The following is a 27,273-nucleotide window of genomic DNA, read 5'->3' on the forward strand; positions in this document are numbered from 1 at the left end:
AGGAACTTGCCGATTTCCTTTCCGACAGAGCCCGCCTGCTCTCTCCAGACTTTGGTGACCGTTTATTCCGATATCTTTGGCTTTGAGCAATGGGGAGCATTTGGCCCCGTTGCTGTGACCTCATTCATTCTGGTTCAGCACCAAGAACTGGGCCCGCCAGCAATTTCTCGTTACTTAAAGGGATAGGCCAGGAAGAGGCCTACTATGACATGTGTTCATTCAAACAGAAAATAACACTTCTTTTAAAACAAACGTAACAGTTACAATCTATAAATGGCAGAGGGGATTAGAGCAAGTGTCAGCAGAGAGGGACTCTCACACTGTCGACATGCAGCCATCATTTATTGAATTTGCAGTAATACTATTGGCTCAACATGAACAATGTTTTGCCCAAATCTAACAGGCCTGTCCCCTCCGTCCCCGCCCGCGGGCCTGTCCCCTCCGTCCCCGCCCGCGGGCCTGTCCCCTCCGTCCCCGCCCGCGGGCCTGTCCCCTCCGTCCCCGCCCGCGGGCCTGTCCCCTCCGTCCCTGCTCTATTTATTCTGGCCTTTCATCACTCTTCACTACAGACTTACCTGATTTACAAGAGAAGAAAGTTTATTTCAGATCATCTGTGGGGTAGAATTTCTGTGGGAATTCCCGGATCTCCTGCCGTAGCCTCAACGGAAATCCCAGAGAAAGGGAGGAAATGGCCGTTTACATTGTCTGTCCGGGGGCTCTGGAGTTACGGCAATCCGTTGGGAGAATCCTCATGGAACCTCCAGGGGAGAGGCACGAATGATGCCGTCACGTTGCTCGGGCGAACGGAGGGAGAGGTGTCTCACAGGGTGATCCGGTGCCATTTAAAGAAGTAAAGGGAATTAGGGGTTACGGGGAGCGGGCAGGAAATTGGACATGAATTTAGATTTGAGGTTAGGATCAGATCAGCCATGATCTTATTGAATGGCGGAGCAGGCTCGAGGGGCCGATTGGCCTACTCCTGCTCCTATTTCTTATGTTCTTATGTTAAAGTGACAATTCATTCAATGCTTCCATACTGTGCACCAATTGCCAAGGTTTGTGGGGTTTATCCAAGGACGGCTGTGGGGGAGGAGGGGGAGGAGGAGGCCACAGGCTATTAACAAAATAAATTGTGTTCCACCACATGCTCTAACCTGGGTTTGGAAAGTGATGTTTTCATCCACGTGTTCCTCCTGAGCAAGTGAGAAAGAAAATACGGCAAACATTAGAAATCTTTTTAATAAACAAATAAGCAAAATTCATTTCAACATCTCATCAAGTCATTAAATTCAGGACTGAAATCTGTGGTTGCCGAGAGCAACACTCACCTTCCCAACCGAGAGCCCCGTATTCAGAACTCTGCCCGACCCGATCGCCCCCGTCACCCGACCCGATCGCCCACCCCGATCGCCCCCGTCACCCGACCCGATCGCCCACCCCGATCGCCCCCATCGCCCGATCACTCCCGTCGCCCGCCCCGATCGCCCACCCCGATCGCCCCCGTCACCCGCCCCAATCGCCCACCCCGATCGCCCCCGTCACCCGACCCGATCGCCCCCGTCACCCGCCCCGATCGCCCCCGTCACCCGCCCCGATCGCCCGCCCCGATCTCCCCCGTCACCCGCCCCAATCGCCCCCGTCGCCCGCCCCGATCGCCCGTCACCCGCCCCGATCGCCCGCCCCGATCGCCCCCGTCACCCGCCCCGATCGCCCCCGTCACCCGCCCCGATCGCCCCCGTCACCCGCCCCGATCGCCCCCGTCACCCGCCCCGATCGCCCGCCCCGATCTCCCCCGTCACCCGCCCCGATCGCCCCCGTCGCCCGCCCCGATCGCCCCCGTCACCCGCCCCGATCGCCCCCGTCACCCGCCCCGATCGCCCGCCCCGATCGCCCCCGTCGCCCGCCCCGATCGCCCCCGTCGCCCGCCCCGATCGCCCCCGTCGCCCGCCCCGATCGCCCCCGTCGCCCGCCCCGATCGCCCCCGTCGCCCGCCCCAATCGCCCGCCCCGATCGCCCCCGTCACCCGCTTCCATCGCCCCCGTCACCCGCCCCGATCGCCCGCCCCGATCCCTCCCGTCGCCCGCCCCGATCCCTCTCGTTACAGGTAGGAGTTCTACAATTGACCCCTTGACCAGGGAGGAGGGAAAAAACAGCTCCTGATCCTGACTCTTATCCACCAAAAGTGAATGTGTAGGGACAGTGGTTAAGGATGGGATCGTGCTGCGATGTCGGTGTTGTACACTTCGGAGAGCTGCCTGGAGCTGTGTGTGTGTCTTTAATACTCAGCACAGAAATGGACACAAACTTTTTTTTTAAGACCAAAACTAGGGACCATAAATATAAGATAGTCACTAATAAATCCAATAGGGAATTCAGGAGAAACGTCTTCACCCAGAGAGTGGTGAGAATGTGGAACTCGCTACCACAAGGAGTAGTTGAGGCAAATAACGTAGATGCATTTAAGGGGAAGTTAGATAAACACATGGGGGAGAAAGGAATAGGGAGATATGCTGATAGGGTGAGATGAAGCTCGTGTGGAGCATAAACACCGGCACAGTTGGGCCGAATGGCCTGTTTCGGTGCGGTACATTCTATGTAACTCACTTAGTCACATCTGGTGCAGTGATCGGACGAACATTCTTTCGAAGCGCCTCGATCCAGTTCCTCCGAATCCCAGAAGTCATCGCTGAAAGGGTGTGAACGGCCTCTTTCGTCTGAAAGAGAGGGAGAGAATGGCCTTCGTACAGTGACTGTAGGGACTTTTACACAGTGCCCGTTATTCCACAGGTCAGTGGCAAAACTCCACTAAGCTTTTCCACCTAGATTTCCGACAGTCGGAGAGAGCCGGCCCGATGGCCTAACTGGTTAAACGAGTGAGTAGCTCGGCCAATATAAATTCAGAAAGATCCCAGGTTCAATGCCCAGTCGACTCTGAGTTAGCTGATCTCACCTGGGGCACTGGGTACCAGGGTACCCCTAGTTCCAGGCCTCAGTACCCCTAGTTCCAGGCCTCAGTACCCCTAGTTCCAGGCCTCAGTACCCCTAGTTCCAGGCCTCAGTACCCCTAGTTCCAGGCCTCAGTACGACTAGTTTCAGGCCTCAGTACGACTAGTTTCAGGCCTCAGTACCCCTAGTTTCAGGCCTCAGTACCACTAGTTTCAGGCCTCAGTACCACTAGTTTCAGGCCTCAGTACCACTAGTTTCAGGCCTCAGTACCACTAGTTTCAGGCCTCAGTACCCCTAGTTTCAGGCCTCAGTACCCCTAGTTTCAGGCCTCAGTACCCCTAGTTTCAGGCCTCAGTACCCCTAGTTTCAGGCCTCAGTACCCCTAGTTTCAGGCCTCAGTACCCCTAGTTTCAGGCCTCAGTACCCCTAGTTTCAGGCCTCAGTACCCCTAGTTTCAGGCCTCAGTACCACTAGTTTCAGGCCTCAGTACCACTAGTTTCAGGCCTCAGTACCACTAGTTTCAGGCCTCAGTACCCCTAGTTTCAGGCCTCAGTACCCCTAGTTTCAGGCCTCAGTACGACTAGTTTCAGGCCTCAGTACCCCTAGTTTCAGGCCTCAGTACCCCTAGTTTCAGGCCTCAGTACCCCTAGTTCCAGGCCTCAGTACCCCTAGTTCCAGGCCTCAGTACCCCTAGTTCCAGGCCTCAGTACCCCTAGTTCCAGGCCTCAGTACCCCTAGTTCCAGGCCTCAGTACCCCTAGTTTTGTGAGGTCTCATTGAGATGACAGAGTTACTGGGCAGTTCCGCTTGGCCAAGCGGGGTAAATGAAACAATGAGGCAGAACTAAGACCCTCACTTTTTCCTTCATCTACCCCCATGGGAATTGAGAGAACCCCATCTTCACACATTCATCAGGCAGTCAGAGGACCCCCTCCCCACACAGTAAAAGTTGTAGGACTTGAGGAGGCTTTTGAGGTGGAAAAGCGGGAGGGGGTTTAGGGAGAGAATTCCAGAGTACATGATACCTGTGACTCGAACAGTACCAGCCGTGGCTCAGTGGGTGGCACTCTCGCCTCTGCGTCAGATAGGTCGTGGGTTTCAAGTCCCACTCCAGAGACTTGACCAGAGGCTGTCCCTCCCAGTGAAGTACTGAGGGGGTGCTGCACTGTCAGAGGTGCCGTCTTTCAGATGAGTCCTCTCAGGTGGACGTAAAAGATCCCACAACACTATTTGAGGGATCTTCAGCTAAGAACATCAGGGGAGTTCTCCCTGGTGTCCTGGGCCAATATTTATCCCTCAACTAACATCACTAAAACAGATTATCTGATCATTATCACACTGCTGTTTGTGGGATCTTGCTGTGCGCAAATTGGCTGCTGTGTTTCCTACATTACAACAGTGATGACTCTTCACAAAGTACTTAATTGGTTGTAAAGAGCTTTGGGACGTCCTGAGGTCGTGAAAGGCGCTAAACAAATACAAGTTCTTCCTTTCTTTGTCTTTTTTAGCTGAGTGGGGGGAGGGGGACTACACAGTAGTCTGGAGTCGAAGAGTGGAAACTAGGAACTGTGAAGGAGGGTTTGCAAGACAGGGAGGAGAAAGGCCATTGGAGGGGCTTGAGGACGAGGATTCTAGGGGATGGAAGTCAGTGATGGTCAATGGAGTGGATTTTCAAACTGTCCCCCGGGTGTAAAGCTGGCGTCGCAGATTGACCTCCAGTTTTACGCACAGGCGACAGGATGTAAATCAATCTTAAAGGCAGCAGGGTCACAGGATTCAGTGCAGGATGGGATACGAGTGATGCATTTTGGTAGGAAGAATGATTTTAAAGTGGGTGCAGGAATAGAGAGACCTGGGGGTGTATGTACACAAATCTTTGAAGGTGGCAGGACAAGTTGAGAAGGCTGTTAAAAAAAGCACAAGGGATCCTGGGCTTTATAAACAGAGGCATAGAGTACAAAAGCAAGTAAGTTATGCTAAACCTTTATAAAACACTGGTTAGGCCTCAGCTGGAGTATTGTGTTCAATTCTGGGCACCACACTTTAGGAAGGATGTGAGGGCCTTAGGGAGGGTGCAGAGGAGATTTACTAGGATGGTACCAGGGATGAGGGACTTCAGTTATGTGGAGAGACTGGAGAAGCTGGGGTTGTTCTCCTTAGAACAGAGAAGGTTAAGGGGAGATTTGATAGAGGTGTTCAAAATCATGAGGGGTTTTGATAGAGTAAATAAGGAGAAACTGTTTCCAGTGGCAGAAGGGTCAGTAACCAGAGGACAAAGATTTAAGGTGATTGGCAAAAGAGCCAGAGGCGACATGAGGAAACTATTTTTTTAATGCAGCGAGTTGTTACGATCTGGAATGCGCTGCCTGAAAGGGCGGTGGAAGCAGATTCAATAGTAACTTTCAAAAGGGAATTGGATAAATACTTGAAGGGGAAAAATTTGCAGGGCTCTGGGGAAAGAGCAGGGGAGTGGGACTAATTGGAGAGCTCTATCAAAGAGTCAGCACAACTGTGTCGAAGGCGGCAGTGAAGTTGAGGAGGGATAATGAACCACGGTCTCAGTCACATGGGGTATCGTTGGCATCTATGACCAGGGCAGACTCAGTACTGTGGACAGGATATAAACAGTCCGAAGGGATTTGAACAGGGAGTGATGGAGAGGTGGGTGGGTGAAGAGTGGGGCAATGAGGTGTTGGAAGATCTTAGGAAGCGGAGGTTGGAGTTGGAATAGTAATCAGAGAGACAATAAAGTACAAAACCGAAAGAGATAGAGACGGAGAGGAATAAAGTAAGTTTTGAAGTTTTTCTTTAATCCTGGGTCAGGGCTCTGTAACAATGTCGTTTGTTTTTATAATTTCCTTGGTGATTCTTGCTAGCGTTTTTACAAAAACGAGCGTGAAAAAAGTAGGAAAATGGAGCGACCAGAGAATCGGGTCATGAAGTGGGAGCACTTTAAATACAGTTCCATGTGAATCAATTGGTGCGTTTATTTATATAAATTGCACTCTTATTGGAAACAAGAGGGGCCCAGAATTTCCTTGGATCAGCCATTAAATCTTTTGCTGGAAATGGGATGGAAACCACTCAGCTCTTTTTTTTATTCGTTCATGGGATGTGGGCGTCGCTGGCAAGGCCAGCATTTATTGCCCATCACTAATTGTCCTTGAGAAGGTGGTGGTGAGCTGCCTTCATTAACTGAGGTAATGCATTTGGGGAGTGCAAACAAGGCAAGGGAATACACAATCAATGGGAGGATACTGAGAGGTTTAGAGGAAGTGAGGGACCTTGGAGTCCATGTCCACAGATCCCTGAAGGTAGCAACAGGTAGATAAGGTGGTTAAAAAGGCATACGGGATACTTTCCTTTATTATCTGAGGCATAGAATATAAGAGCAGGGAGGTTATGCTGGAACTGTATAAAACATTGGTTAGGCCACAGCTTGAGTACTGTGTACAGTTCTGGTCACCACATTACAGGAACGATGTGATTGCACTAGAGAGGGTGCAGAGGAGATTTACGAGGATGTTGCCAGGACTGGAGAATTTTAGCTATGATGACAGATTGGATAGGCTGGGGTTGTTTTCCTTGGAACAGAGGCGGCTGAGGGGAGATTTGATTGAGGTGTACAAAATTGAGGTGTACAAAATTATGAGGGGCCGAGATAGTGAATAGGGAGGACCTATTTCCCTTAGTGGAGGGGTCAATAACCAAGGGGCAGAGATCTAAAGTGATTGGTAGAAGGTTTAGAGTGGAAATTAGGAGAATTTTTTTCACCCAGAGGGTGGTGGGGTCTGGAACTCACTGCCTGAGAGGGTGGTAGAGGCAGAAACCCTCAACTCATTTAAAAAATACCTGGACATGCACCTGAAGAGCCGTGACCTGCAGGGCTACGGACCAAGTGCGGGAAAGTGGGATCAGGCTGGGTGGCTCGTTTCTCAGCCAGCGCGGACACGATGGGCCGAATGGCCTCCTTCTGTGCCGTAAATTTTCTATGATTCTATCCGCTGCAGTCCATGTGGTGAAGGTTCTCCCACAGTGCTGTTAGGAAGGGAGTTCCAGGATTTTGACCCAGCGACAACCAAGTCGGGACGGTGTGTGACTTGGAGGGGAACGTGCAGGTGGTGTTGTTCCCATGGGCCTGCTGCTCTTGTCCTTCTAGGTGGTAGAGGTCGCGGGTTTGGGAGGTGCTGTTGAAGAAGCCTTGGCGAGTTGCTGCAGTGCATCCTGTGGATGGTACACACTGCAGCCACAATGCGCCGGTGGTGAAGGGAGTGAATGTTTAGGGTGGTGGATGGGGTGCCAATCAAGCGGGCTGCTTTGTCCTGGATGGTGTCGAGCTTCTTGAGTGTTGTTAGAGCTGCACTCATCCAGGCAAGTGGAGAGTATTCCATCACACTCCTGACTTGTGCCTTGTAGATGGTCGAAAGGCTTTGGGGAGTCAGGAGGTGAGTCACTCGCCGCAGAATACACAGCCTCTGACCTGCTCTTGTAGCCACAGTATTTATGTGGCTGGTTCAGTTAAGTTTCTGATCAATGGCGACCCCCAGGATGTTGATGGTGGGGGATTCGGCGATGGTAATGCCGTTGAATGTCAAGGGGAGGTGGTTGGACTCTCTCTTGTTGGAGATGGTCATTGCCTGGCACTTGTCTGGCGCAAATGTTACTTGCCACTTATCAGCCCAAGCCTGGATGTTGTCCAGATCTTGTTGCATGCAGCACGGACTGCTTCATTATCTGAGGGGTTGCGAATGGAACTGAACACTGTACAGTCAGCAAACATCCCCATTTCTGACCTTATGATGGAGGGAAGGTCATTGATGAAGCAGCTGAAGATGGTTGGGCCTAGGACACTGCCCTGGGGAACTCCTGCAGCAATGTCCTGGGGCTGAGATGATTGGCCTCCAACAACCACGACCATCTTCCTTTGTGCTAGGTATGACTCCAGCCACTGGAGACTTTTCCCCCTGATTCCAATTGAGAGCTGAGGAAATTCCAGGCCAGGAACTGTTACCTCAGGTTGAATGAACTCACCGACCTGTGGAATAACCCCAACCACACAGAGGAGGACCTACTCACATGGATCTGGAATCCATAGTTCCGTTGCACCTGGTACTCGGTTACATCGTTACAGCTCCTTAAGTCGATCTCTCCATCCAGGTCATCAGCCTGGGAGGACAGGAGGAAAAATTAGATTAAATATTCAACTCCAGAGGCCGTGCAAAACAATGTGTTAGAACACAGTTTGAAACCAAGGCTCTTTCACCTTATCCACTTGGCTCCAAGTCCAACACAAGACACGGGAACCACATGCATTTTTGCTTTGCTCTGTAACATAAAGGTTCAAATCCCCGGCATCAACTGGGACATGCAATGTGGCTAAACACGATTCGACAACCTGTGTGTTATAATCCCTCGTATCACACTGGGACCCAACAACTGGACCTTTACTCTGCCCCAACAAAATGCCCTTACCTTAACCCCTAAAGGGCATGTCATGTGGTCAATGCCACATTAGCGTGACATTTCCAAATTGCCTTGTGGCCTCTCTGAGTGGTAACTGTCAGTCACTAAGTAATTGGTAGCTTCATGGTGTCCACTAGAAAATGGCCAAAGCAACTTTCAAACCTTCGTAGCCAGCAGAGAGGAGGCTTCCACTCCATCCATCTGGATTTGGACCCTTGCCCGCAAAGACGAAAGGGCAATGTACTTAACCCAGGACAGCGCCAACCCATTGTCAATTCCAACTAGTATACCCTTCCCTATGAACTCTAACCTTTTCTCTTTGACATACATGTATGAGTTGGCACTGCGTACTGGGGGTGCAGTTCACGGTTTGTCAAAGCCCCTTACCTCCTCCGCCGTGGAGTCTCTGTAATATCGCAGGCTGGAGTCCGTCAGAACGAACCAGTGTTTCTTCCACTGAAAGAGGAGAACAATCACATGATTTCACACCCACTCCGGAGAAGGGCAGATCAATAAGAAAACACGCCTGTTCCCTCGATGGCTCGTCGAGTTTATCCGGTGAATAGCTGAGCCACGCACGCACCCAGAAGGTCCCAGGTTCCATTCCCCAGCCTGTGCTAAGTGACGATGGCCTGGGTATGATAGGGGCATGACAACTCTGCACCCTTTGTTTAGGGAGGGGGAAATTCACCCAGGCATCTCACTCCCGTTTGCTGTCCAACAATGCTCACTGGAACTGTGCAGGTGTAGACTGGATAGGGCTGAGCATTGATGCTCTTTGTGATCATATCGAAGGCTGGCATTGGACACTTGTGGGGATGAGGCAATTTGGTGGAGGAGAAAGTAAAGTGGCCTCGGGGAGGCCCAGGGATGGTGGCAGGAGCTCTGATCATGGGTTTTTTTTGCTTTTAAAAGATATTTAAACTCGCTTGTCCACGCTTTTGGATGGACTGCTGTACAGATCCAGAGTGCTCCATCTCAGCTTGAATCAGAGAACGATGCAGCACAGGAGGCCATTCAGCCCATCGTGCCTGTGCCGGCTCTTTGAACGAGATATCCAATTAGACCCACTCCCCTGCCCTTTCCCCGTAGCCCTGCAAATTTTTCCCCTTCCAAGTATTTATCCAACTCCCTTTTGAAAGTTATTATTGAATCTGCTTCCACCGCCCTTCCCTTCCCCGCACTTATGCCTCACGTAAGCTGATCGTAGCGTCAAGTCGGCCAAGACACGTTCTGCCAAACCGCTGGCAAATTGACCAATCAAGTTACCAACTCGAGTGTGCTGTAAATACCTCCTCGGGGCAGTGCTGTCAGTGTGGCCTGAGCGTCTTATATAAATGGGAGCTGATTCACACGGCCCTGTATCTATTTGTACGATAGCATAACCTGGGAGTGTAACAATAGTACCCCCTTGTCATCCAAAATGAATAGTGTTCTGTGTGCTTCTTCAAGTACATCTGAAGGTGGATTGGGCAAACACTTGATGAGATAAGGCTTGACATGAGTCACTAAGCTGCTTTATTTCATAGCAAGTAAACATACAGGAGGACAGTTATGATCAGACTCACTTCATCCAAACAGGACGATTTATTTTCAGGTAATCTTAACTGCCTATCGTCTCAGAGCCTTTTAAAAAAAAATTTGCACGACTGCACTAAGCTTTGAATCACAGCATTTAAAGGTTTTCCCTCCAAGGCCTTTCTGCGAAAAAAATGGTCAAAAAGACCCTGAAACTTGACACTGTTCTCGAAGGGACCAAGGGTCAGAGATAGGGCGGCAATAGCATAGCCCTGAGTTTCACATCCACATTCCCTTAAGGAGGGCTCTCCACGGGGCCTTGAGAGACTGCATTCACCGACTGGTCTTTCTTTTAAATTTTCATGATAGTTTCTCAGTGTCACTCTCCGATCCAATTCGCGGTCAGTGTCACTCTCCGAACCAATTCGCGGTCAGTGTCACTCTCCGAACCAATTCGCGGTCAGTGTCACTCTCCGAACCAATTCGCGGTCAGTGTCACTCTCCGAACCAATTCGCGGTCAGTGTCACTCTCCGAACCAATTCGCGGTCAGTGTCACTCTCCGAACCAATTCGCGGTCAGTGTCACTCTCCGAACCAATTCGCGGTCAGTGTCACTCTCCGAACCAATTCGCGGTCAGTGTCACTCTCCGAACCAATTCGCGGTCAGTGTCACTCTCCGAACCAATTCGCGGTCAGTGTCACTCTCCGAACCAATTCGCGGTCAGTGTCACTCTCCGAACCAATTCGCGGTCAGTGTCACTCTCCGAACCAATTCGCGGTCAGTGTCACTCTCCGAACCAATTCGCGGTCAGTGTCACTCTCCGAACCAATTCGCGGTCAGTGTCACTCTCCGAACCAATTCGCGGTCAGTGTCACTCTCCGAACCAATTCGCGGTCAGTGTCACTCTCCGAACCAATTCGCGGTCAGTGTCACTCTCCGAACCAATTCGCGGTCAGTGTCACTCTCCGAACCAATTCTCGGTCAGTGTCACTCTCCGAACCAATTCACGGTCAGTGTCACTCTCCGAACCAATTCGCGGTCAGTGTCACTCTCCGAACCAATTCGCGGTCAGTGTCACTCTCCGATCCAATTCGCGGTCAGTGTCACTCTCCGAACCAATTCGCGGTCAGTGTCACTCTCCGAACCAATTCGCGGTCAGTGTCACTCTCCGATCCAATTCGCGGTCAGTGTCACTCTCCGATCCAATTCGCGGTCAGTGTCACTCTCCGATCCAATTCGCGGTCAGTGTCACTCTCCGATCCAATTCGCGGTCAGTGTCACTCTCCGATCCAATTCGCGGTCAGTGTCACTCTCCGAACCAATTCGCGGTCAGTGTCACTCTCCGAACCAATTCACGGTCAGTGTCACTCTCCGAACCAATTCACGGTCAGTGTCACTCTCCGAACCAATTCACGGTCAGTGTCACTCTCCGATCCAATTCACGGTCAGTGTCACTCTCCGATCCAATTCACGGTCAGTGTCACTCTCCGAACCAATTCACGGTCAGTGTCACTCTCCGATCCAATTCACGGTCAGTGTCACTCTCCGAACCAATTCACGGTCAGTGTCACTCTCTGAACCAATTCACGGTCAGTGTCACTCTCCGAACCAATTCACGGTCAGTGTCACTCTCCGAACCAATTCACGGTCAGTGTCACTCTCCGAACCAATTCACGGTCAGTGTCACTCTCCGAACCAATTCACGGTCAGTGTCACTCTCCGAACCAATTCACGGTCCACGTTATTATCTGAGACAGAGTGACATCAGGGTAATAAAAAAAGATTCAAATTACTGGCAACAAAGTGCAGTGAGGCTCGACTAAGTGGCAAGAAGCCAGGGATTAATATTCTTTTGTGGGCAATTCCAGGAAATGACTTTGCAGCAGTGTGGATGCGGGGTACTTTGTTGATGGACACCCACCTCACTACGGTCATCTAGTATGGACATCCAGCCCTTCTTGAAATTCAGGAGATCTGGCTGAAGATGAAAAAACAAAGAGGAGGGTTATCACCGCCATACTCAATTAAATGGAAACATCAGAGTTATTTTACCAAATAATCTAACAAGCTCTTCTTAACATTGTAAGATTCATTTCTATAATGCTGTAATCAAAGACTTACCTTAATAGTTAGTTATTCATAGAATCATACAGCACAGAAAGAGGCCATTCGGCCCATCATTCCTGTGGCGGCTCTTTGAAAGAGCTATCCAATTAGTCCCACTCACCTGCTCTTCCCCGCAGCCCTGCAAATTTTTCCTTTTCAACTATTTATCCAATTCCCTTTTGAAAGTTTCTATTGAATCTGCTTCCACCGCCCTTTCAGTCAGCGCATTCCAGATCATAACAAACTCGCTGCTTAAAAAAAATTCTCCTCATCTCACCCCTGGTTCTTTTGCCAATTACCTTAAATCTGTGCCCCCTGGTTACCGACCCTCCTGCCAGTGGAAACAGTTTCTCCCTATATACTCTATCAAAACTGCTCATAATTTTGATCACCTCTATTAAATCTCCCCTTATACCTGTGTTAAGTTGTGCTTTTTGCAGGTTAAGCACAAAAGTGAAATCCATGGGCCTGAAATTCCTCGGAGAGTGGACATGGTTTCTGCCCAGGCAAAAACTGCCATCATTTCTGGTTGGGAGGGAGCAGACGTGTCCTCTCCCAAACCTTTCTCACGACATCAAGCAGGCATATCAAGGGACACGTTCCCAGACTATCTTGGGAACGTCACATAATTTTGTCCTTGTAAGGCCTCAACGCCAACTGAAAGCTGGTCTGAATTCCATTGAGGCCCTTGGAAAGGACCTCAAACCAGCCAGGTCCAAGGTAATGGAACCCAGAGCCGCCTGATTCATGAATTTTTTCTTCAGCCTGTGAGGGGTTTAGGGGTCCCTCTGCCCACTGGAGTGGCTGTGGGACACTCCACTGGTGCCTCCGATGTGCCTTTACAGCTGCCTGCCCCAATCATGCTAATGATCCGGTCAGTCCCTGGGATTTGGGATGGGGTCTATGTCCTACTATGCCGAACATGGGAATTTTGGGGCCCCATGCCAGTTTCCCGGTCAATGCATTCCGGACATGGGAATTTTGAAGCCCCATGTCAGTTTCCCAGTCAATGCATTCCGGACATGGGAATTTTGAGGCCCCATGTCAGTTTCCCAGTCAATGCATTCCGGACATGGGAATTTTGAAGCCCCATGTCAGTTTCCCAGTCAATGCATTCCGGACATGGGAATTTTGGGGCCCCATGCCAGTTTCCCGGTCAATGCATTCCGGACATGGGAATTTTGAAGCCCCATGTCAGTTTCCCAGTCAATGCATTCCGGACATGGGAATTTTGAGGCCCCATGTCAGTTTCCCAGTCAATGCATTCCGGACATGGGAATTTTGAAGCCCCATGTCAGTTTCCCAGTCAATGCATTCCGGACATGGGAATTTTGGGGCCCCATGCCAGTTTCCCGGTCAATGCATTCCGGACATGGGAATTTTGGGGCCCCATTCAGTTTCCCAGTCAATGCATACAGCCATTTTCCCATGCTTCTGAGCAGGTCAAGGTTCAGGAATGACATCACAGCACCTGGCAGTATATTATTCTAGTAACACTTACTTTGGATCCTAAATAAGTGTCATGCTGTTGTACAAAATGATCACAAAGCATGTACTGCGCATGGTTTTTCCCAGGATTTCAGTAAAACTTAAAGATACAGATGCAAAATTTTCACCCTGGGGTAAAATTTTCCACATCAGTGACGAGGTATCTCACTCACCATCAGAATGCAGCAGAACATGGCAGCCGCATTTCCTGCGAGTTTGTACTGACTGTGAGTAGATACCCCTGGCAGTGGGTGAGGTACACCATCATTTGCACCATTTAGGCATCTCTTGAAGTGTGAAAAACACCCAGCAATTCAATTAGGTTACAGCTTCTGTCTTTACAAACCTTGGACTGTGCTTGTAGAGAGCATTTTGTATATTACTTACAGTCACTGGTGGGGCTAAGAGGTGGGATCAATCGGAGATGATGAACTACGAGTACTGGTGCAACATTAAAGGGGGTATGTATAATGTTAAAGGGGGTATGTATAATGTTAAAGGGGGTATGTATAATGTTAAAGGGGGTATGTATAATGTTAAAGGGGGTATGTATAATGTTAAAGGGGGTATGTATAATGTTTCCTTCAGCAGTACGCTAATACCTAGTGACAAAACTGCTACTTCCCTTCCTCCATCCACCACCTCGCTCACCAGGAAATGACTCAACATCTCAGCATGACGATACAAAGCTAGGTGGGAAAGTAAGCTGTGAGGAGGACAAAACGGGGGTGATTTTGACCCCGAGCCGGGAAGGGGCAGGGGGGTCAAATTGCAGAGGGGAAACCCGGAAGCACGGGTTTCCCGGACGGCCGGACGATTTTGACGGACGGACCTCTTATTTTTTTTTTGTTAGTTTGCTGTCCGACCGACCGGCTGATTGACAGGTTGGCCTCAGTCGGACGGGAGACTAGCCAGGGAGAGGGCGTGTTCAGGTAAGTCTTTGTTTGTATGAATGGGGGGGGGTGATGGGGGGCATGGGTTGGCACGGGGTTAACAGCAGGGGAATCAGTCATGGGGGGGGAGGGATCGGGGGTCATCGCAGGGGTCCGCGATCGTTGTGGGGTGGTGTAGGTAGGCTTGTTGGGCCTGGGGGAAGCACTCCTGCTCCTCCGGGCCCACTAGCTCTGCCTTTCTAGGCTCTTACCTGCAGTCTCGGGCCTTCTCGCCTCCCTTCACGTGGAATGAAAGAGAAGGCCCCGGAATCCTGGCCCCCCCGGGGTTGAAATCAGAAAGTGTAGAAAAATGGAGACCCGAAGCCTCCTTGAAAGGTTTTAATCACCAACCCGCCTCCTGGGAGTGGGTTGGTCGCCACCCCTCGTCCCGCCCCGGTGAAAACCGGAAGTGGGCGGGTTGGAGATTGGTTGAGGGTGGGTCTGAAATAGTCGCCATTTTGAATGCCCCTCCTGCCGCCAACCCACCCATTTTTCCTTTTTAAAATCGAGCCCAAAGAGTCTGCAAAGGGATATAGACAGGTTAAGTGAATGGGCAAGAAGGTGGCAGGTGGAGTGTAATGTGGGGAAATGTAATGTTCATTTTGAAAGGAAGAATAGAAAAACAGAATATTTTTTAAATGGTGGGAAACTATTAAATGTTGGTGTTCAGAGAGATTTGTGCGTCCTGGTATAAGAAACATAGAAAGTTAACATGCAGGTACAGCAAGCAATTAGGAAGGAAAATGGCATGTTGGCCTTTATTGTAAGGGGGCTGGAGTACAAGAGTAAGGAAGTCTTGCTGCAATTGTACAGGGCTCTGGTGAGACCACACCTGGAGTACTGTGTCCAGTTTTGGTCTCCTTACCTAAGGAAGGATATACTTGCCTTAGAGGCGGTGCAACGAAGGTTCACTAGATTGATTCCTGGGATGAGAGGGTTGTCCTCTGATTAGAGATTGTGTAAACTGGGTCTATATTCTCTGGAGTTTTGAAGAATGAGAGGTGATCTCATTGAAACATAAGATTCTAAGAGGGCTTGACAGGGTAGATGCTGAGAGGCTGTATCCCCTGGCTGGAGAGTCTAGAACCAGGGGGCATAGTCTCAGGATAAGGGGTCAGACATTTAAGACTGAGATGAGGAGGGTTGTGAATCTTTGGAATTCTCCACCCCAAAGGGCTGTGGATGCTGAGTCGTTGAATATATTCAAGGCTGAGATCGATAGATTTTTGGACTCTGAGGGAATCAAGGGATATGGGGATCGGGCAGGAAAGTGGAGTTGAGGTCAAAGATCAGCCATGATCTTATTGAATGGCGGAGCAGGCTCGAGGGGCCGTATGGCCTACTCCTGCTCCTATTTCTTATGTTCTTATAACAGAATACTCAAACTCGCCAAGGCTTCCTCAACAGCACCGCCCAAACCCACGACCTCTACCACCTAGAAGGGCAAGGGCAGCAGGTGTATGGGAACACCACCACCTACCTCCAAGTCACTCACCATCCCGACTTGGACATATATCACCGTTCCCTCAGTGTCACTGGGTCACAATCCTGGAACTCCCTACCTAACAGCACTGTGGGGGCACCTTCACCTCACAGACTGCTCACCATCACCTACAATAAATGCCGGCCTTGCCAGCGACGCCCACATCCTGAATTTTTAAAATACTCAACCTGGGAGAACACAGGTTTCAAACCGCTAGTGGCAAAAAGAGCTCGTAAACTGGGTTCTAAATGTACCAGGATCATCTCATCAAATGACGTTGGTGGAATTTTACCAGTTCCCAATGACTGTTTCCGGTTTTATCAGAGACGCGAGAGATGTTAATGATTGGCTGGTTGGCTGCCACCATGTTTGGTTGCTATTGGCAACAACTTCTATAAAAGGGTCAATGTTTCCTTATCGTTCACTTCCCCCACCCCCAACTCCTCTCTGCCTGACAGAAAGATGTGGAGATGCCAGTGATGGACTGGGGTGGACAAATGTAAGGAATCTTACAACACCAGGTTATAGTCCAACAGTTTTATTTGAAAATCACAAGCTTTCGGAGGCTTTCTCCTTCGTCAGGTCACCTGACGAAGGAGAAAGCTTGTGATTTTCAAATAAAACTGTTGGACTATAACCTGGTGTTGGCAGAAAGACTCTCTCTTTACAGGTACACAAATCACTAAAAACAGCAATGCAGGTTAGTAAGTCCATAAAAACAAACAAACAAAGCACTGGGGTTCTTTTCTAGAGGGATAGAATTGAAAAGCAGAGAAGATATGTTAAAACCTTGGGTAGACCACACCTAAGAGTATTGTGCACAGTTCTGATCTCCATATTTTAAAAAGGATATAGAGGCACTGGAGAAGGTGCAAAAAAGATTCACAAGGATGATACCAGAACTGGGAGGTTATAACTATCAGGAAAGGCTAAACAGCCTGGGGCTGTTTTCTCAGGAAAAGAGAAGGCTGAGGGGTGACCTGATAGAGGTCTTTAAGATTATGAAAGGTGTTTGATAGAGTAGACAGAGAGAAGATGTTTCCACTTGGGAGGGAGACCAAAACTAGGGGCCCATAAATATAAGGTCGTCACTAATAAATCCAATAGGGAATTCAGGAGAAACTTCTTTACCCAGAGAGTGGAACTCGCTCCCATATGGAGTAGTTGAGACAAATAGCAAAGATGCATTTCAGGGGCAGTTAGACAAACACGAGGGAGAAAGGGATAGAAGTTTATGCTGATAGGGTCGGATGAAGGAGGGTGGGAGGAGGCACGTGTGGAGCATAAGCAAAGGCATGGATCAGTTGGGCCCAATGGCCTGGTTCTGCACCGTACATTCTATGTAATCATAGAAGGTTACAGCACGGAAAGAGGCCATTCGGCCCATTGAGTCCGCGCCGGCTCTATGTCATTCTATGTAATTCTTTAAGCTGTTTTGCGTTTCTCTTCCCAATGGACTCCCCACGCCTCATATCCTTCAAAGCCAGCAATCCAAGCGCGTACACCTCTCCCAATCCTAACCACTGTCGCTCTGAAAGCTACCAGCAGGAGGTATGTGAAAGTAGGCCGAGGGTGAACTGCAGATCTCCCCACCCTCCCTCCATCCTTGTGGGGATGTGCCCAGCTCCTGCTCGGCACCAGGCACGAGCAGCGTGGGGCTCATCGTGGAGGATAGGAATGTAAAGCTGTGCCCCATGTTGGTGAGCTCCAACCTGCTGTCCAACGTCTTCCTCATAGAATCGTACAGCACAGAGGGAGGCCATTCGGCCCATCATGCCTCTGCCGGCTCCTTGAAAGAGCTCTCCAATTAGTCCCACTCTCCTGCTCTTTCCCCACAGCCCTGCAAATGTCTCCTTTTCAAGTATTTATTAATTCCCAATTGAAAGTTATTATTGAATCTGCTTCCACCACCCTTTCAGGCAGTGCATTCTAGATCATAATAACTCACTGAGTAAAAAAACAATTCCCTCATCTCCCCCCAGTTCTTTGGCCTATTACTGTAAATCTGTGTCCTCTGGTTACCGACCCTCCTGCCAGTGGAAACAGTTTCTCCTTATTTACTCTATCAAAACCCCTCATAATTTTGAACATCTCTATTAAATCTCCCCTTAACCTTCTCTGTTCTAAGGAGAAAGATCCCAGCTTCTCCACATAACTGAAGTCCCTTATCCCTGGTACCATTCTGGTAAATCTCCTCTGCACCCTCTCAAAAGGCCTTATGTAAGGAATCTTACAACACCAGGTTATAGTCCAACAGTTTTATTTGAAAATCACAAGCTTTCGGAGGCTGACAAAGGAGAAAGCCTCCGAAAGCTTGTGATTTTCAAATAAAACTGTTGGACTATAACCTGGTGTTGTAAGATTCCTTACATAAGGCCTTTTGAGAGGGTGCAGAGGAGATTTACCAGAATTACCAGATTTACCCCAGTCCATCACCGGCATCTCCACATCATGGCTACTCTCCAAGGCCTTGACATCCTTCCTAAAGTGTGGTGCCCAGAATTGGACACAATACTCCAGCTGAGGCCTAACCAGTGTTTTATAAAGGTTTAGCGTGACTTCCTTGCTTTTGTACTCCATGCCTCTATTGGTAAAGCCCAGGATTCCGTATGCTTTTTTAACAGCCTTCTCAATTTGTCCTGCCACCGTCAAAGATTTGTATACATAAACCCCTAGATTTCTCTGTTCCTGCGCCCCCTTTAAAATTGTGTCATTTAATTTATATTGCCTCTCCTTCCAAAATGTATCACTTCACACTCTCTGCATTAAATTCCATCTGCCACGTGTCTGCCCATTTCACCAGTCTGTCTATGTCCTCCTGAAGTCTGTTACTATCCTCCTCACTGTTTACTGCAATTCCAAGTTTTGGGTCATCCGCAAACTTTGAAATTATACCCTCTATACCCAAGTCCAGGTCATTAATATATATCAAAGAGAGCAGTGGTCCCAATACTGACCCCTGGGGAACACCCTCCAGTCTGATAAACAACCGTTCACCAACCCTTCCTCAACCATCGTTTTTGTTGTTGCAGAAATTGTTTTGGAGAAAATGGTAATGCCGGCAAATATATGGTTTAAATCGCCACGTGATTCTCACACCCATGGAGTACGGAATCTTTCCCACAAACGCATTACAAGAACCTGACCAGAATTACTTTTCCACGAGCTGCCAACAGTTTCTAAATAAACGAAAACAGCTGCATGCTCACTATAAGCCTCCACTGTCACCATGACAACACTCACACCAAGACTATGACCAGATTTCTGGAGCATCAACAGAACGGAACAACTTGCATTTATATAGCGCCTTTAATGTCCCAAGGTGCTTCACTGGAGGGTTGGTCAGACAAACTTTGACACCGAGCCCCATAAGGAGATATTAGGACAGGTGACCAAAAGCTTGGTCAAAGAGGTAGGTTTTAAGGAGCATCTTAAAAGGAACAAAAAGCCACAGCAGACCAAACACTACCTCCCTGGTCTGCCGAGCTCCATCCTATTGTGGCAGTGTGGCTCAGTTGGTAGCACTCTCACCTCTGAGTCTAGAAGTGTTGTGGGTTCTAGTCCCACTCCAGCGACTCAAGCCCATAATCCAGGCTGATGCTTCAGGGCAGTACTGAGGGAGTGCTGGAGTGTCAGCCTCGAATTTGTGTTCAACAACAACTTGCATTTATATAGTGCCTTTAATGTGATAAAAGGTCCCAAGGTACTTTACAGGAGCAATCAAACAAAATTTGACACTGAGCCACAAAAGGAGATATTAGGACAGGTGACAGAAAGGATGTCAAGGCCTTAGAGAGGGTGCAGAAGAGATTTACTAGAATGGTGCCAGGGATGAGGGACTTCAGTTATATGGAGAGACTGGAGAAGCTGGGACTGTCCTCCTTAGAACAGAGAAGGTTAAGGGGAGATTTGATAGAGGTGTTCAAAATCATGAGGGGTTTTGATAGAGTAAATAAGGAGAAACTGTTTCCAGTGGCAGGAGGGTCAGTAACCAGAGGACACAGATTTAAGGTGATCGGCAAAAGAGCCAGAGGCGACATGAGGAAACATGTTTTACTCAGCGAGTTGTTATGATCTGGAATGCGCTGCCTGAAAGGGCGGTGGAAGCAGATTCAAAAATAACTTTCAAAAGGGAATTGGATAAATACTTGAAGGGAAAAAATTTGCAGGGCTACGGGGAAAGAGCAGGGGAGTGAAACCAATTGGACAGCTCTTTCAAAGAGCCGGCACAGGCACGATGGGCCGAATGGCCTCCTCCTGTGCTGTATCATTCTTTGAAACTATGAATTTATTCTTGCTTCAATAAAAAAAATTGCATCTTGGAATAAATTCTGATTAGTCGTTTCAGTGTGAGCACACGGTCACCAGGGGTTGGAGAGATGAGGAGTGACGTCCCCTCCTATCTCTGGTGTTAGGGGAGATAGTTCACACAGAGGGTCAACTTCCAGTTCGTAGGGACTGCAGGCTTATCGATGGAGGGTGGTTTTTACAACGGTAACGGGACATAGTCCAAACTCTTATAGTCTCATCCAAAGACAGAAGGTTCTGGCAACTCAGCACTGCCCCAAGTCTGCAGTGGTGCTCACATAGAATTACACAGTATTTACAGCACAGAAACAGGCCATTCGGCCCCAGAGGTCCATGCTGGTGTTTATGCTCCACACCAGTCTCCTCCCACCTTACTTTATCTAACCCTATCTGCATATCCTTCTATTCCTTTCTCCCCCATGTGTTTTCTGGATTCCCCTTAAACGGATCTATGCTATTTGCCTCAACCACTCCTTGTGGCAGCAAATTCCACATCCTCAAAGAATGGGTAAAGAATGAATTCTTCATTGGATTTATTATCGACAATCTTATAATTACGGCCCCTTAAACCCACAAGAGCTTCCTGTTGAGCCAAGCTGATCACAAAGTGAAAGAGTGATCAAGACAAGCAACTGTACCAGAAACCCAGGGACAAATCGGAGATGGTCCCTTTAACAACAACAAACAACAACTTGCAATGGTGGAGCGATGAAGATCGGGGGGTGTGCAAGAGACCAGAATTGGAGGAGCGCGGAGATCTCAGAGGGTCGTAGGGCTGGTTACAGAGATAGGGAGGGGACGAGGCCATGGAGGGATTTGAAAACAAAGGATGAGCATTTTAATTGCATTGCCAGACTGGGAGCCAATGTGCATCAGCGAGCACGGGGTGAATGAGACTTGGTGCGGGTTAGGATACGGGGCAGCAGCGTTTTGGATGAGCTCAGGTTTACGGAGGGTGGAAGGTGGGAGGCCGGCCAGTCTCTGGAGTGGGGCTTGAACCCACGACCTTTCTGACTGAGACAAGAGTGCGAGCCACCGAGCCACACTGACAACTGGTCAGGCAGTCTCGAGCACTCAGGAGTGGCGCAGTTCGTGACGGAAGGTGAAGCTGAAAATGCCAACTTATATCTCAATGCCACACAGCTCACCCCCATCTACACTACCGCCCCTGTAATACAAGGGGCCTGCCTGCTTCTGGAGGATGGAACACTCCCTCGTCAGTAGAACCCACGAGCTGCGGGCCAGCGACGAGGGTAAATGACCACGGCCGATTCCGCTTGGGCCGCCATGTTACTCTGCCAGTGATTTCAGCGTTGCCAACCGGTGCACACCTTTCCCGGAGAGAGGAGGGAGTCCACGGCCGGAATCGTAAACCGGCAAGTATGGCTTTGGAGTAACGACATATGTGCAGTCACCACCAGTCTCCAACCAACCCACAGTGTCCAAGGAACAGCATCGTATGTCCACATTATAACTGGAGCGATGCCCATCTCGTGTGCACTACAGTATTCACCAGTGAAAAATATTAAACACACATTGAACAGATTTTCATATTATCTCCAACGTTTGGCAGATGTCCACAGCACACGAGGAGGATCCAGATGGTCCCTTCTTTGTGCCTGGTCTTTAGTTTGTCTCCAATTAATGCTCAGTTGGGGGTGGGAAGGAATGTGAAACACCACACCTTCAGGGCCAGTGCTGGGGCAGCAATGAGATCATCTGGCATTTACATTCTGTTTACTTTCCTGTGTTCTCCGAGGACACAGTGCAATAGGCTGTGTTTTTAGAAGAGGGTTATAGTGTGCCGTGTGACAGGGAGTGCACGACAGTTGTCAGCCCTGGTTAAGCGGTAGCACTCTGGACTCGGAGTCAGAAGGTCGTGGGTTCAAGTCCCACTCCATGAGGCTTGAGAACCAAATCTAGGCGGACATTCCCAGGGCAGTACTGAGGGAGAGCTGCACCGTTAAACCGTCTGCCCTCTCAGGTGAACGTAAAGGATCCCATGGCACCATTCAAAAGAAAAGCAGGGGGGTCCTGTCCAACAGTTATCCCTCAACCAACATATCTAAAACAGGTCATTAATTCATTGCTGTTTGTGGGATCTTGCTGTGCGCAAATTGGCTGCTGCATTTCCCACATTACAACAGGGACTACACTTCAAAAAGTACCTCATTGGCTTTAAAGTGCTTTGGGACACCCTGAGGTTGTGAAAGGCACTAAATAAATGGAAGTCTTTCTTTCTTTCCACCTCAGCCTAAGAGAGAGACTTTCTGGTTCTAATCACGATCTCATGACTGACACTGGAAATAAAAATGTTGTATTTGTGAAGCACCTTATCACATCCGAAAACACTTACACAGCCAGCTAATTACATTTGAAGTGAAGTCCGTGTTTTATATCGCTAAATAGAGCAGCCAAATTGCACACAGCAAGGTCCTAGAGAACAGCAAATGAGATCAACCACCAGTTAATCAGCTTTGGTCAGGACACCTCACTGCTCGACTTTGAATACTGCTGTCGGATCTTTTACATCCACCTGAACTGACAAACGGGGCCTAACGTCTTATCCAAAAGACACCATCTTTGACAGTGCAAGGCTCCCTCAGCACTGCACAGAGGGATCAGCCTGGATTGCGTGCTCCACACTGGGAGTGGGACTTGATGCCAAGGCCTTCTGTCTCAGAAGCAAGAGTGCAATCAACTGAGCCAAGCTGAAAATGCACATACCAGTGAAAGTTGGACCATCCTGACTTGGACATATATCGCCCGTTCCTTCATCGTCACTGGGTCTGAATCTTTGTACTTCCTACCCAACAGCGCTGTGGGAGCACCTTCACCACAAGGACCGCAGCGGTTCAAGAAGGAGGCTCACCACCACCTTCTCAAGGGCAACTAGACATGGGCAATAAGAATGCTGGCCTTGCCAGCTACGCCCAAATCCTGAGAATAATAATTTAAAAAAATTATGCTTCCTTGTTCTCAATTTCCCCATCAGAGGAAATAGTTTCTCTGTATCTAGCCTATTGAATCTCATTATCATTTTAAACACCTCAATTAGATCACCCCTCAATCTTCTAAACTCAAGGGAATACAAGTCTAGTCTATGCAACCTGTCTTTGTAATTTAACCCTTTAAGCCCCAGTATCATTCTAGTAAATCTGTGCTGTGCCCCCTCCAAGGCCAATAGATTGTTCCTGAGGTGCAGGGCCCAGAACTGACCGAGACTCTGGAGAACTGAAGCATCACTTCCTCCCCTTTGTATTCCGGCCCACTTGAGATAAAGGCCAACATTTTATTAGCCTTTTTGATTACTTTTTGTACCTGTTCATTTGTGATTTGTGTACCTGGATATCTAAATCCCTTGGCTCCTCCACAGTTCCTGGTCTCTCGCTATTTAGAAAATATTTCCATTAGTCTTTCTTGGATCTAAAGTGGACGGCCTCACACTTCCCCCATGTTGAACTCCATCTGCCACGGTTTTGCCCACTCACTTCATCCGTCTACATTGCTTTGTAACCTCCTGCTCCCATCTGCACAACTCACTGTGTCTCCTAACTTAGTGCCATCCTCTTTCTTAGATATACAACAACAACTTGCATTTATATAGCATCTTTAACGTAGCAAACGGTCCCAAGGCGCTTCACTGGAGTGTTACCAAACAAAATTTGACACCGGGTCACATAAGGATATTAGCTCAGGCGACCAAAAGCTTGATCGAAGAGGTAGGTTTTAAGGAGCATCTTAAAGGAGGAGAGGTAGAGGGGTTTAGGGAGGGAATTCCAGAGCTTAGGGTCTAGGCAGCTGAAGGCACGGCCGCCAATGGTGGAGAGATGAAAATCGGGGATGCGCAAGAGGCCAGAATTGGAGGAGCGCCGAGATCTCGGAGGGTTGGAGACAGGGAGGGGCGAGACCATGGAGGGATTTGAAAGCAAGGATGAGAATTTTAAAATCGAGGCTTTACCGGACCAGGAGCCAATGTAGGTCAGCGAGCACAAGGGGTGATGGGTGAACGGGGCTTGGTGCAAGTTAGGGCAGCAGAGTTTTGGATGATCTCAAGTTTATGGAGGGTGGAAGATGGGAGGCCGGCCAGGAGAGCATTGGAGGTAACAGCATGGATGAGGGTTGCAGCAGCAGATGAGCTGAGGCAGGGGCGGAGACGGGCGATGTTACAGAGGTGGAAGTAGGCGGTGATGGAGAGGCGATAGTGTCAGAAGCTCAGCTTAGGGTCAAATAGGACGCCAAGGTTACAAACAGTCTGGTTCAGCCTCAGACAGTGGCCATGGAGTGGGATGGAGTCAGTGGCCTAGGGAATGGAGTTTGTGGTGGGGAGCGAAGACAATGGCTTCGGTCTTCCCAATACTTAATGGGAGGAAATTTCTGCTCATCCAATACTGGATGTCGGACAAGCAGTGTGACAAATCAGAGACGGTGGAGGGAGGTGGTGGAGAGGTAGAGCTGGGTGTCGTCAGCGTATACATGTGGAACCTGATGTGTTTTCGGATGATGTCGCCGAGGGGCAGCATGTAGATGAGAAATAGGAGGAGGCCAAGGATAGAACCTTGGGGGAGTCCAGAGGTAACGGTGCGGGGGCGGGAAGAGAAGCCATTGCAGGAGATTCTCTGGATGGATAAGAATGGAACCAGGCGAGGGCAGTCCCACCCAGGTGGACGACGGAGGAGAGGCATTGGAGGAGGATGATGTGGTCGACTGTGACACAGGCTGCAGATAGGTGGAGAAGGATGAGGAGGGATAGTTTACCACGGTCACAGTCACATAGGCTGTCATGTGACTTTGATTAGTGCTGTGGCGGGGCCGGAAACCTGATTGGAGGGATTCAAACACGCAGTCTGAAATACTTAATGACAAAATACTTCTGTGAATGCTTCCCACTATTTGGGAAGTCTGGCGTCTTTACTAGCAGAGCAACATCAGAGGAACTAATTCCCTTGTAGTTCTTAGCAGGTTAATGTACCTATCTCCTCACAGGAGGAGCGAGAATTATATAATAAACCATGGTTACCCTCTTGTGTTCGTCAGACACCATGGGCTCGATTTTAGCACCCGCTGTCGGGTGCGTTCTCGGCGGGGGGGGCCCCGAAAATCGCGAAATCCAGGAGCGGGAGCGGATCGCGCCTCGATCCCGCCCACTTCAGGGTTCCCCGCTGACGCGCCGGCGTGCGCGCGCAGCCCCCGCTGGTGGGAATCCCGCAGGCAATTAAAGCCAGCGGGATGCCACTTGACAATATTTAGTTAGGTATTCCAGGTCATTAACTGACCTGATTAAGGGACTATGTGGGATTTTTGATCAACATGGGACTGTTTCCCACACTGGGGGAAAACACTCCCAGATCGAATGGACGTGTTGCAGCTATCAGCCTGTGGCAGCTGCAAAGGTCCATTTGACATGTTGAGGGGGGGGGGGTGGGGGGGAGACCCTCACCCATTGCAGGAGGCCACTCTGTCACTTGGGACAAAGTTTGGCCTCCACCACCCTCCTCCTGACGGTCAAAGTCACCAGCCTGCACACTTACCCCGGGGTCCAGAGTCATGTACCTACCTTGCGGACCCCCTCAGATGTGCATCTTCCGGATGGGGGCCGCCGTAGCTGCAGTCATGACCTCCTCGGAGGGCGAACAGCATCACCAGCCTCGCCGTCCACCTCTGACACGTGGAGCTCCACAACACAGTACTGTGACACATCCACCTGTACAGCAGGAGGGAGGGCAACCGCAGAGAGAGATGCGTCGCAGAGGGCACTACCCTCGCCACAGGGTCCACAGACAGAGGTTCGGCTTCCTGGACCTCTCTGAGCAGCAGTGCACACGGAGGCTCAGAGTCACTCGACATGTAGCCGTGGACATCTGCAGCCTCTTTCATGCCGAGCTGCTCCCGGCTGGCCCGAGCACCATCTGCTTACCTGTCGCTGTCAAAGTCACCACTGCCCTCCCAAACTTCTCCTCCACAGCCTTCCAGGGTGCCACCGGGGACATCGCCGATGTCTCTCAGTCGTCTGCGCAGAAGAGCCCTGCAAATACATCTACACCCACTCTGCAGTGACACAATGGGTGGCATCAGTGGTGGGTCCTCATAGTGATACCCAGGAGCGGGCATTATTGCACAAACCGGACAGGATTCGCGAAGACATGGCAGTAGTGGTGCCAATATAATGTGTGATGTGAGTTGTTCAGAAATTCAATATAAGTAACAACCATGACAAACCCTCAAACACCCTTGTGCATCCCCTTCATGCTCACGACACGTTTGCCTTATGCTGCCTACTGCACATATGTGATGCATGCCCTGTGGCTGCAGCACAGGTGGTGGCAGGTTGAGTGAGGCTGGCTGTGAGAGAGATGCACGAGAGGGTGAGTATGAGATAGAGCCATGAGATTGTATGAGGATTGGGTTGAGTGGTAGTGGTGGGATGAGTACTGGCGAGGTGAGTAAGTGCAGGTAAGGTGGGGATGAGGTTTGAGTGGGTGTGAGGGATGATGTGACAGAGTAGTGTTGGCAGTGCCGAAGAAGATGTGGGGTGGGGGCGGTGTTGTGGCAGACGGAGTGTAGGGGAAAGACTACGTGTACTCACTGTGGCTGACCTACTGAGGTCATTGGACCGCCTCCTGCACTGTGTGCAGGTGGGCGATATGTTGGTGGCGCAGGTGACCCCCTCTGCCACCTCGAGCCAGGCCTTCCTGGTGGCGGAGGCGGGCCGCTTCCTCCCGCCCGCCGGGGAGAAGATCTCTGTCCTCCCCCTCCTCCTCACCCCATGTATTGATACCTGGGGTGAGGCATCATTAAACTGGGAGCAGCCTTCCCCCTGGGCTGCTCCATGCAGTCATCTTTGCTATTGGTTGCAGCATCTGTCAGTGGAGGACTGCCCCTTTAAATAGAGCGCCTCCAGCTGACAGATCTTACTGCGCATGCGCAGCCCGCCCGACGCGGAGATCAGCATCGGGGAACCCGGAGGAGCAGGTAAGTGAATCCAATTAGTGCGTTGCCTGCTACGATCGCGCGGGAAACCCACTAATT

At 49.9% G+C, this 27,273-nt stretch overlaps 1 protein-coding gene across 2 annotated transcripts in view; it reads right to left on the reverse strand.

The window, feature by feature from the left end:
- Positions 1–27,273, reverse strand: part of LOC137305738 (myosin phosphatase Rho-interacting protein-like) — a 242,455-nt gene that overhangs the window by 62,495 nt on the left and 152,687 nt on the right. For both annotated transcript variants that reach the window (XM_067974676.1, XM_067974675.1), the window contains exons 20-24: positions 11,849–11,905; positions 8,796–8,864; positions 8,022–8,111; positions 2,605–2,714; positions 1,155–1,193 (exon numbers count right to left, since the gene is read on the reverse strand). In XM_067974676.1, the coding sequence (XP_067830777.1) occupies positions 1,155–1,193; positions 2,605–2,714; positions 8,022–8,111; positions 8,796–8,864; positions 11,849–11,905 (365 nt within the window). The remainder of the gene's footprint in view (positions 1–1,154; positions 1,194–2,604; positions 2,715–8,021; positions 8,112–8,795; positions 8,865–11,848; positions 11,906–27,273) is intronic.

This window comes from Heptranchias perlo, chromosome 40, assembly GCF_035084215.1.
Source record: "Heptranchias perlo isolate sHepPer1 chromosome 40, sHepPer1.hap1, whole genome shotgun sequence".
Lineage (NCBI taxonomy): Eukaryota > Metazoa > Chordata > Chondrichthyes > Hexanchiformes > Hexanchidae > Heptranchias > Heptranchias perlo.